Here is an 11,620-nt window from a genome sequence, read left to right as displayed (position 1 = left end):
CAAATGCCCTTTTTAAAATGTCCATATGGGCATTTGAGATAGAAAACATTATAATGGTTAAGTGAATTTTTCATATTTTAGGTGTTGATCATCCATGAAGATAAGGGGCGTGGTGTAATTATAGTGAAAGTGACTCTGATATAATCTTTGATATTTAAATAGTGTTCTATTTTATACATTGGTTATGAAGCACCTCGTTGCTAGGAGTTTCAACAAAAACTCAATAACTGGTTAGTTTTTTTAGCCTTTTGTAATGAGCTGTCATATCTCAACTTCTAGTCTTCAAGTCTATACAAATGCATTTACTAACATCAATCAGCCATAGTAAGTCCGAAAAAGAAAATGTTTTAGATTTTGTTGGGCTGACAAATGAAAACAGCTTTTGGCCGGGGATTATAAGGGTTAATGTCAGATTATTCATCACAATGTTTGACGCCTCGCCATCTGAATGCAGAAGAGAAATGTAGAGAAGTCGCAGCTGTTGACAGTGTCTTTAATAAACCGACATCACAAAGGTCCTACTGTACTGAACACAATACTGTGGCACTTAAGAGTCAGCATGCTTGTAGATACTGAAAAAGAGGGAGAAAGCCTTAATTCAGAGTAAGGAGAAACGTTTAACAGTCATTTTGTTTCTTCACTGTTTCATACAAACTCACATTTCCAATTTGACCAGCTAAACATAAACTTCCAAAATAGAAAAAAGGAAAAATGTGTATAATCAGCGAAAAACTGCTACTAAACAGAAATTCCTCAAATAAATAAAACGTTCAGGTCCTGTTTTATCACCCGGTTCAGCACAGATGAGAACAATACAAGGTGGGATATATATCTATCTATAACTATTAACTATACATATATACATACACACCAGTGGTGTTTCAGGTGCAGGTATATACAGTGTCTTTACTTCAGGCGCATATGATACATAGTCATAAAACTGTAGTGCAAGCTAATTCCACATCACATATTTGATGACAAACATGCTTTACATTATTTCTCTCTTTTTTTCTTGATTTAATTTTAACTTACTAGTTCACTTCATCTGGTTCTTAAAGACTTTTGAGGAAACAGGAGGTTTGTGTGTGTTTATGTGTGTTGGTGTGTGTGTGTGTGTGTGTGTGTGTGTGTGTGTGTGTGTGTGTGTGTGAGAGAGAGACAGATTAGTGCTTTTAGCTCATATCCTTGTGTGCTCAGGTCAGAGGATTATTGTGACCATCTCCATATCTTGTTGATTATTTTGGTCTGACGATAAATCTCGGGAAGATTTTCAGTTTTCTTCATTTAGGACACAAAAACACACTTGACAGATGGGGAATTTTTTCCCCGGAAGCTCTTCTCTTCTTCTGTCCGTATCAGTCTTTTCAATCCAGAAGCAGTTTGCAGGATACAGCGAAAGGAGCGTAGCGAGACATAGAAAGAAAAAAAAGTCTAGTTCCTATGCCTTTAGAGTACCTACATTATGTGCCAGGGTGAGTTTGAGGTGGGCGCGCTTTGTATTAGTGTCTTGTGCAGGAGGGTTCCCTTATATCACATTCTCAAACAGCTGCATGGAGTTCATGATATTCTCGTCCTGGAAAATCAAGCAGAAAAACATCTGTCACCAAAAGTCTGAAGTAGAGAAGTTTCAGATTTACAATCTTAGACATTACACTTTTAATTGATGTATGACATAGATACAGTTTAAGTCATCACCTTCTGACAGGTCTCAATGAACTCCTCAATGGTCACTACTCCATCTCGGTTTTTATCCATTTTCTGTTGGAGAAATACACAGACAGAGGACACATTGGAGAAAATAATTTAAAGGGTCTTTTTTATTTTCAAAAAGAAGTGTTGTAGCAAAGTGTGTGTTTTGAATTGGTGTGCATTCAGGACCTGGAAGAACTTGTCCACGTGTTCAGAGGGTGCTTCATCTCGCACACAGGGGTAAGTGTACCTCCCCATCATGTCGTAGATAGACTGCATAATTGCCAGCATCTCCTGATGAGGAGAAGACAAAAGCAGAGAGAAGTCAGGAATAAACATTGGATCTCTCATGATAGATACAGCTCAGTCAGAAAGCATTAAGTAATAAGGAGAAGCATGGATGTTATTGTAACATGCACAATTTCCTGGATTTTGTTAAAATTCTGGAGATGTCCCAAACAAACCTCTTTGGTGATGTAGCCGTCTTTATTAATGTCATAAAGGTTGAAGGCCCAGTTGAGCTTCTCGGTGACTGATCCTCTGAGCAGCACCGACAGGCCGATGACAAAGTCCTCGAAGCGGATTGAACCGTTTCTGTCTATGTCAAATGCGTTGAAGAGGAAGTGAGCGTAGGTTGTGGCATCTGTGCGCAAAAAAAGTTGTATTTATGTCAGAGGGAAATATCTTACTTTCACTCGATCACAGCTATTTGACAGCTCAAATTACTTATTGTAATCTTGATGCCTTACCAAATTATTTTAGTCCCCTTATTTTGTAAAACTACACTACTTTTACGTCTGCCATTTCTTAAAATGTAGAAGTTTTACTTGTACAAAATGGATTAACTCTACTTTATCCACACACGAATGCTGTCAGTTAAACCGGAGATATCAGTGTCTTTTATACTATGTCAAATGACTTCCACTTCTGTTCCTGTCATAATTACTAGTTTGTATTTGTGTAGCAGGCCCCTTCTGAACTACATCTACAGTATAAGGCTGATAACCAATGAGCATATTGCCGTATCAAATAACTGTATTTTTACAGTAAATCTTATGAAGAGTTTGAGAGAAAATATTCTTTCCTAAATATTTCAGACCAAGACATAACACATAAACCTTCTCTTCCCCACATCATCCGAAGTCATTTTCAAACAGTCCCTAAGAAGAAATGACAGAAAGAAGAGAGATTGTTTTAACGTCTAACCTCCTTGGGGAAAGAACTGAGAATAGATGGTCTTGAATGTCTCCTCATCAACCAGCCCACTGGGACACTCCTGCTCAAAAGAGGAAGAAAAAGAAGATATATGCAGAATAACCCAAGTCTATATAAAGCCTAGTAATGGTGGTAAAGCCATGAAGAGGACGTACGTTCTTGAAGCCTCGGTAGAGGGACTGCAGCTCCTTCCTGGTGAACTTGGTCTGAGCCTGCAGCTGGTCGAGACCCTCCGGCTGGTGACGCACCGTAGACAGCTCCAGGTCACTGTCGCTGCTGTCTGTGGGAGGAAGAGACAGACAAACAGGAAGAGATGTAGAGGGAGAAAGATGGAGAGAAAAAGAGGGGAGGATGGGGCAGAAATTCAGCGTGTGGATGCAGGTCAACATTCGGGGAGGGGTGGGATCACACATTCAACAGAGAGGCATTTGTTAAAGAGCAGGTGGGGAAAACGTGCCAGTGTAAGAGAGAGATTTAGAAAAAACTATAGAGGGAAAAGAAGGGGAGTAAAAAAAGAAGAGGAGGCACTTTCTTTGTGGTGGAAATGTTGATCTGTCTGCTTTAAAAAACGAGCCACTCAAATCAAATTGGTTTCAACACACTTAGAGAAAGTACTTTACGAGTGGGAAAAAAGGAACCATTCAAAAAAGGGGGGAGAGAAGTGTTCTCAAAGTTGGTGTTGTTACTATACTCACCATCTTTAGACAGAGAGAACAGAGGAGGAGGAGGAGGAGGAGGAGGAGGAGGGGTGTTGAAACCAAGATGGAGTGAAAGAGAGTAAATGGAGAACAGTAAGAGAGCGATAGTAAGAGGAAGAAAAGAAAAAACAAAGAAAACACGTCAGATCACGCTGAGCGGTCCAATGTAAAATACTGATCAAGTTATATTCTGATAAAACCTCCAGCAGAGCAGTGAGATACAATACTTGTGTGAAAAATAAAAACCAAGGAGAGGAAGTTTAAAGATTTCTTGATATTGGATCGTGTGGAGATCAGCGGGAAGCAGACAGCAGGAGACGACCTTCTGACCTCCTTCAAAAATGAAAAAGGTAGCCCGCCGTGGAACATAAAAGGTCATACATTCAATGTTGGCCTTAACATATCATCTTCAAACATGTAAAACTCTTTGAACCTTAAGTTAAGATTTGCGTAAAATGGGCCCTTGGTGTTGTCAATACTCACTAGAGCACTAAAGATGTGTTCAATCCTATCTGGAAATAGTTCCCAATAAATAAACAATTTAGTTTGGGACGCTCCTGTTTGTTTAACATTTTAAACAATACACCTCTTAAAATAAGTATAGGGTTCAGATGAAGAAGTGGAAGGAGTATCTGATCATGGGATTTGCTGACAATAACAAATAGTCTATTATTATTATCATCCCTTTTAAGTCATATCGGTTTTTCTATAGTAGCCTTTTACATGATCCGAGATGATCAGAGAGCTTTATATGAACTCTTGTTGAATTTCACCAACTACTACGGTCACAGTTTACTCAGATTTGCATCAAAAACATTCACAAACATATACTTCTAAGTGGATAAGAGTAAAACAAATGTAAGTCCAGCCTCCTCCTCGCTCCCTTCTCCTCCTGTCCCGTCTCACCGGTCTCTGTGATGTCGATGAGGCCCAGCAGGTGCATCAGTTTGAGGAACATGATCACCAGGCAGACGATGCCCACAGTCTGGAGTCCCTCTGTCTCCCACCTCACAATCATCTTCCCCTCTCCTTCTGTCGGACCCTCCATGGTTATTCTCTTTCTTTCCCTTTTTACTACATACTTGGACTTTCTAAAAGTCCATCCGTCTCTCGGCTCTCCTCCTCCTGTCTCTGAAACAATGTCACTCACTCATCACTCCTTTTCTGTCTCATTTTTTTCCCTGCAGTTTCTGTCGCTCCATTTAACTCTGCCTATTTTTAATTGACTGCCGTTTTCTTGCCCCTCGTGTTCTCTCCTACTCTTGTGGATCGTTCAGGATATTCTCCGCAGCTAAGAGCATGGTCTGAGCGTCCAACTCCTTTATAAGGCCAACAGATTACTGCAGTAAAAATATCTCTAAAAAAAGAGAGGGATAAGAAAATCCCTTCCAAAAATCTGGACTACATCGTTAATCCATGGGAAATCCAACGGGAAAGAGATGAAGCTCAGACACACACATGCAGGTTATAAGAACAAGTTGATTTGGGGTCCCTCTGAAGAAGATACCTCCTCTACTTGGTGACAAAGCTCTTAAATAAAAACACAGCATCCAACATCCTCCACTGATTGATTGAGTGATGCTCTGCAGCTTCCTCCTCTTATCCCTCCCTCCATCTCACATCTTATTTTCTGCTAATTAACCTGTGAACACCCGGGGAACCAGCTGCATTTCTACATGTCCCATTAAACTAACTGATACATTACAGAAAGGCATAAACACCGACGCTTTAAATGGGCAAAATTAACAGAGATGATTGTTTTTTTTCTAAATGTGACACACACAAAACAATTTGTTTTAAGAAACCGGAGAGTGCAGAGAGAAAAGATAACAGGTGTCCTGAATCCAATTTTCCCAGCCAGGCTGTGATCCACTTTCTAATTGTTCCCGTCTCTCCTGGGGTCCCTAACACAGATTCAATAGTGTCACACACTCACACTCATGTAATAAATACTCCCTCTAGTGGAGACAAATGAAACAACAGGCACAGACACCTTGTAGTTTGAACAGGGAACCTCATCATAGAAAAACATGTATCACTTTCTCTATTCACCATTAAGGTCCTTTGCTCTGTGGATGCAATGACCTAACGGTGACAGAATCACCCTTCACGTGAAAAATGTACCCAATTATAAACTGTACCAATAGAAAGACAGATACATTATAGACAGACAGATGGATTTAACTAAATGACTAGTTACATTTTTTAGAGAGCTGATGTGTTTGGTGAGGTGACATAGAGCACTACTTTGAGCATCTTTTAGGAGAATATCAACATAGATGCTCATCCTTTTTTTTGCACTTTCAGAGGAGTAAACCGTATTTTTTTCAGCCCTAAGATCTACCTGCAGAATTCCTCTCAGGATGTACAGCCCCCGCTAATACGGGCTGGGGGACTCTGTGGTACACAAAAAGTCTATAAATCAGTTACTGCTGCTCCTTCAGCAGGCTGCTGTGATTGAAGATTGTAATCATCAATGCATCTATGTGTACATCACTTGTATGTTGTTGCTTGAGGCATATTTTATTTACTTTATATACTGCTAGGTTAACCTATAACAATACTTTAATAGTTTATTAGTTGACTTATTTATTTATAGTAATAATTTCAAATCCTCAAGTCGAAGTCAACTCAAAAATAACAAAAGTACAAAAAATGACCTGAAAAGTCCTGCATTCAAAATCTAATTCTGAAAAGAAATTCATCAAAATACACTTAAATGCACTTGTGGCTCACCAGTAAGAGTGAGTTCGATATTTTGCTCACTTTGTTTACTGCAGGGCAGCTTGTGAATTTAACCAGAGATAACAATGTTTTATTTTACCTGATGATTATACTTGGTATTATCAATCTTAATTTCAATCTTTGAGGTAATAAAGCTGTCAAATAAAAACTGTGAAATAAAATACTAGCCAGTGACGTGTATAGAAGCATAAAGTAGAACAAAATGGAATGGGATGGAATATTCCATGTACCAATCATGGAAAGAGCCACAAATAAATAAAGAAACTACTCATTTCCTCCGCGTCTCTTTATAGTATATCAATGTTACTCACTACTAAAATATCCTACACGAGAGGGTCAAATGCGGGGTCAAAATACCAGATGTTGTTATCAGACCACCTCAGGATACATCTCTACAGACGAGGCTACCGCTGGCATCACATTTCTCCCCAAAATAGGAGCGAGCTGGACTGATCCCAAAATCGACATCCGAGCAGACCTGACTGAGACATCAGCGACAGACCATTTAACTGAACATCAAACACGTGCACACACACACACCAAACACAAACACACACATTTTTTATCATCAACAATTTGTGTCTTGAGTGCTGATGACCAATGCACCATATCAGCTACCAGGCTTGATTGGGCTGTTGGTGAATAAAATACATCTAATGCGCCGATGTTTATGCTAAAAGTGGAAAATCTGAGAGCACAGAATCAAAATTGTCTTTCGGACATGCGTTAAACTTATTACAAATAAAACTACTCTGCTAGAACAATTGTTGTTATTTTGAGAGGTGGGGCTATAGCTGAGTTTTCCTCAATGGACAGTAAAGTACTTTTACTATCTTCCATTGTCTGTTTTTCTTTTTAGAAAGCTACAAAAGCCGGAAGAGCCCACACAACTTTTTGGAACTGATTCAGTCAGTCACTTCTTCAACACAGCATTTTTGGTCAGTCAAACCTAAATACTGAATTCTACTTAATCCATTACATTGCTATTATGAAATTGTAGATACATAAGAGTAATAGGATGTATAAATGTACATGATATGTAAACATTTAATCAATATATCAATAAAATTACCAACTGACAAATACCTGGCAATCATGTTGATCATCCTGTTTATTTTTTGTGTATTTTTTCCCAGTAACTTTTGATTTCAGCTTAGTTGGTGTGACACTTTGACCACTTTTCTTAGTTTGACATTATAAAATAAAAATATTTGGGTTTTATACCGTTCATTGATCTTCTACCCTTTTGCAAATGTAACAGTTTTTTTAAAGACTCAACAAGAAAGATCTGAAATTGACAGCAGACCCGAATCTGCACCACAGCGTGAGTCTCGATAACATTTCTATATTTATAGCAGGGCTGTGTTTATAATCTAATTCTCACAAATTCCGGTAAACAAAGAGCTCAACATCTGGACTTGTAAATCCTGAAAATCGTGAGGGTCCTACGAGTGACTTTTCTCTAATTGTAATGCAGGCAGCTGAACATTTGAGGGACAAAATATATCAAATATCTGCCGCCAAACAGTTAAAATGTTAATGAGAAGATGCTGAAGAGATAATGAAGACAGTAGATGACTCTCACTGGGAAAGGATGAAGTAATTAAAGGATTAAAGATGCATGTTGAGTATTTTGTCCTTCAGGATCCTGGAGGAGTACTCCAGGCTCCATATTTAGGCGGCCTCAGAGAAAGCCTGTTCGATACTGCATGTATAATTGATGTGAAGTAATGCTAAACCAGGGTGTGGGCAGTGCCACAGTGGGAGGAGGAGGAGGAGGAATATAAAGTTGGAAGGTTTGAGAAGAGTGATAAATTATGAAAGGACATTACTTGTGTTTTTGTTGAATTTATTACTTATGATGCAGAACTATACGAGAAGCACTAATGTGCTGGCGGGAGCCTTCCTGCTGTAATTGTCTTGGCACAGCAGCTGCAGGGCACTCTGACTGGCTGGCCTTCAGCCCAAACCTCTAATCAAAGAGCGTAGCTTTCAAAAAGCATCTGATGTCTCTGGTACTGTCCCAAACCTACACTGTCAAGTGGCCCATCAAGGGTTTTTGGTATTTTTCTTTGTAGGCAAAATAAAACACTTAGCCATTAACCTTTTTCCACTCTGGTGCTTTTTCTGATAAAAACATAACTTTCATGCTTGAGCATACTAAAAAAGTACGTACATGTTTCTATAGTTATACTATATACATTTTTGTTTCTTTATGTTTACTTATTACATAGTAGAGAGCTGACAGGTTAATGAGGGGACAGAGCACAGAGAGCTGTAAAAACATTGAGGTTACATCGTCAGCTTACTAGACACCTTGGAAACAATTCATTTATTTTTGTATTAATTTATTCTTGAAGATCAACTTTGAAACACACATTTTCAAATGTTGTCCCTGTTGGCCAGATGTTAAATTAGCCATTCAAACCTGCACGCCCAATCTTTGTTTAATGTATTACTCTCATATTGTGTATGTACTTTATGACTCACTTTAGTGTGAAGCATCTTGTGATGTATGATCTAGACAGGGAAATATAAATAAACGTTACTTTAGCTACTACTTTAGTATGGAAGGCAAAGTGGAAAGATAATGACTTGGTCACATTGGTCGAAGCACTAGCTCTTTCCCAAAGATCTCTCCTAGGGTATATTTAAACCATAATAAGTGCTTGTATGGGCTTTAAAAATAAGGAATAATAAATTATAACATAAAATATATGCTACTTTCAGATAATTCAATGTTTTTTAGGAACTGTATTATCTTAAAAAGTAATAGTAGGAACTTCATCTTGTAACAACATTATGTTATTTGTTTTACCAAAACTGTAGTATAAAAAACATAGCTGCAGGTTTAATAGATAAAATGTAAATGTTATAACTTTTATCTCACTCTAGCCCTGTATTTACCAATGGAAGGCAGTATATGAACTTGTAAATAAATAAATAGATTATAAAGACACTATTGTAGTTATTAGCAGATATATAAATACTGAATGACCACATACTTAAACCTTAAATTAAACCAGTTTTTATTAAGGATTTATAATATACATTTTATTGGATCTTGATACATCCTCCTCTTTGCATAACAAATCAATTATAGTGTGTTATAAGCCTTCTATTAACTCCTATATAGTGTTTCTACAGCAGACAGCAGTGAGTCATCATAGTGGGCTCAGATGGGCCCTTACCTTCAAATGAGGACATGGGCTCCAAGATGCCAAACTGCTTGAGAACTGCCATGAAAAGGATGATGACCACGCCGATGGCAAACAGCTCCATGCCCTGGATCCCCATGGCTTCCCGGGTGGGGGGGCCCACTCAGGGCCAAGCCTGCCTCAGAAGGCCTGGCCCCGGAGAGAGAGGAGAGGGAGCCTGGGCCGGCACGAGCACTGCTAGACCAGGCCAGTCAACAACAAGTGTTTTCAACAGAGGGGGCCCAGCAAGTGACAGGAATCAAGTCTGGTTGGGGAGTGACGGCATGGGTTTGTTTCCAGGCCCAGGAGAGCACATGAGAACGAGGCCAAGCAGGCTGGACGAAGGCTGCTGTAATGTCAACACTGATGCTGAAGTGGAAAATATGTGGAAGCCGACATATATGGAAAACTTCCCTCTCTAGACCCATGAGGGAAAACGGGGGTTGTGTCACAAGCCATTTATTACGGTGCATTAAAGGAGACGTTTAGACTCACTTTCTAGACTTTGCTCCTGCACGCAGTCTCAGGAGCAAAGTCAAAAACACAAGTTACTGCTCACCTCTTAATCTAAACAGCTATTATCAGTCCTCACGTCATAGTTTACTCTCCTGAATCACAACTTGGTTTCAGTTTAAAACGTCTTTTGAGAAAAAGCTAAGAATTTGGCGCATACAACTGACTTGATGAAATACAGGACAGGCAATACCAGAGTCTTCTCATCTTCCATGCCATAAACGCAATAACAACATTAGTCATTAATAATAATTCACCTCATTATTTGCACCAACCACGAGCAAAAAACTAAACAAAACATACTGTAGATTATCTCTATCTGCAGGCAGGGAACACTCTGACTCTGTGGTTTTAGCGACATCCGCTCAACAATATTCAGGATGAGATAATGCTTTAAAAACTGACCTGTCAGGCTAGATACAAAAATCAGTTTTTCATGCAAAGGGAAAAGTGCATAGAACAGTCTCTGTTGTCTAAAAAAAACAAGTATATATCAAATATTTACCAATACAGCCTAATAATGCTGATTCTGTCACTAATTCCTTGGCCTACTTAAAACCTCAAAGGACAGACATGAATTGACCACAAATACTTCAACTTTCAACGCAGCGTTCCCGTCTGATTGTGTCCACTTCACTGTTTGTCCAAATCCAGGTCCCGATATGGAAGAGTATGGCCCTGTAGAGAAGGCACTTAGAGCAGCAGCGTCCAGGGAGGGAAATCCTGATAAACTGAGAGGAGCTGTGGGGAATGAAACCTCCCTTGGCGTCTACCTCCTCCACACATATTTTTCCATTTCTTTCCTCTCTCTGCTGCTTCCTGAATGTATCTGTTGCTGCTTCTTGTTGCAACTTTTCCTCCCTCGACTCACTTAGTACGCTCACTCCGGCTGAGGTTTGAAACTGGAGTGCGCTGTCCACCAAGAACCCATCCCGTTCTTCTTGTGGTCTCTCCTTACTCCACCACACTCCTCCTTTTTCTCCGTCTTTCCATCTGATTCGCCTTTGCGCCTCCTCCTCCTCCTCCCTCCATCCCCCCTGTCATTCCATAACTTTGGCCAACCGCTGACTTTCTCCCCCCTCTGCTTGGCTCTCTGTTTCCTGCTCCACAGTGTCCAGGGGCAGACTGGCCATTGGGAATACCGGGAGTTTCCCCGGTGGGCCGGTGCTGTGTGTGGGCCAGAGGGCCAACAACTATTTTTTTTTTTTTAAATATTTAAAAAAAAAAAAAAAAAGTTCTTTTTTTTTTTGCCTGAATCCTACCGGCTCACATTTGTAAGTGTTGGGCTGGGCCGTTTTGATAGGCTACCTTTGTTCTATCTATCAGTTTCAATTTCACACATCAGGCCCGTAGCAGCTGTCACTGTGCAGTGAACGATCAGGAGTGAGTGACTGAGAGACCTAGCTGGCAGTTGCTTACAGATGGATAAACAAGCTCCAAAGCGTAAAGGCGTTTTTGTATAGTTTGACGTCTGACTCAGAGGTCGCGCGGCTGTTACTGAGTTTAGGCTAGTTAGCTAGCAGGTTTATTGTTTTGGGTGCAGTCACTTTTGCCTCCACTTGC

General features: G+C 39.7%; 1 protein-coding gene across 2 annotated transcripts; it reads right to left on the bottom strand.

Moving 5' to 3' along the window:
* Window positions 1–476: 476 nt before the first annotated feature.
* kcnip3a (Kv channel interacting protein 3a, calsenilin) lies at window positions 477–10,929 on the bottom strand. Of its 2 annotated transcripts, none has more exons than XM_010778573.1 (8): window positions 9,539–10,929; window positions 3,600–3,602; window positions 3,060–3,184; window positions 2,896–2,965; window positions 2,154–2,332; window positions 1,879–1,983; window positions 1,696–1,758; window positions 477–1,573 (listed from the first exon to the last, which is right to left on the bottom strand). In XM_010778573.1, the coding sequence occupies exons 1-8, from the start codon at window positions 9,642–9,644 to the stop codon at window positions 1,526–1,528; spliced, it is 699 nt and encodes a 232-aa protein (XP_010776875.1). In that variant the 5' UTR covers window positions 9,645–10,929; the 3' UTR covers window positions 477–1,525. The 2 variants fall into 2 exon arrangements, with proteins under 2 accessions (XP_010776875.1, XP_010776874.1); XM_010778572.1 differs by lacking the exon at window positions 9,539–10,929 and adding an exon at window positions 4,509–5,112.
* Between the last annotated feature and the right edge of the window lie 691 nt (window positions 10,930–11,620).

Source organism: Notothenia coriiceps, unplaced genomic scaffold (genome assembly GCF_000735185.1).
Source record: "Notothenia coriiceps isolate Sejong01 unplaced genomic scaffold, NC01 NC01_scaffold00019298, whole genome shotgun sequence".
Lineage (NCBI taxonomy): Eukaryota > Metazoa > Chordata > Actinopteri > Perciformes > Nototheniidae > Notothenia > Notothenia coriiceps.
Note: the sequence above shows the minus strand (reverse complement) of the source record. Positions and strands in the feature narration are given on the sequence as shown.

What these genes read in the sequence shown, in the direction of transcription:
- kcnip3a (XM_010778572.1), bottom strand. Translation starts at nt 4,650, where the DNA reads ATGGAGGGTCCGACAGAAGGAGAGGGGAAGATGATTGTGAGGTGGGAG. An exon ending in TCAGTTCTTTCCCCAAGGAG is followed by an intron (nt 2,333 to 2,895) that starts GTTAGACGTTAA and finishes TTTTGCGCACAG; the next exon opens with ATGCCACAACCTACGCTCAC. An exon ending in ACGTGGACAAGTTCTTCCAG is followed by an intron (nt 1,759 to 1,878) that starts GTCCTGAATGCA and finishes TTTCTCCAACAG; the next exon opens with AAAATGGATAAAAACCGAGA.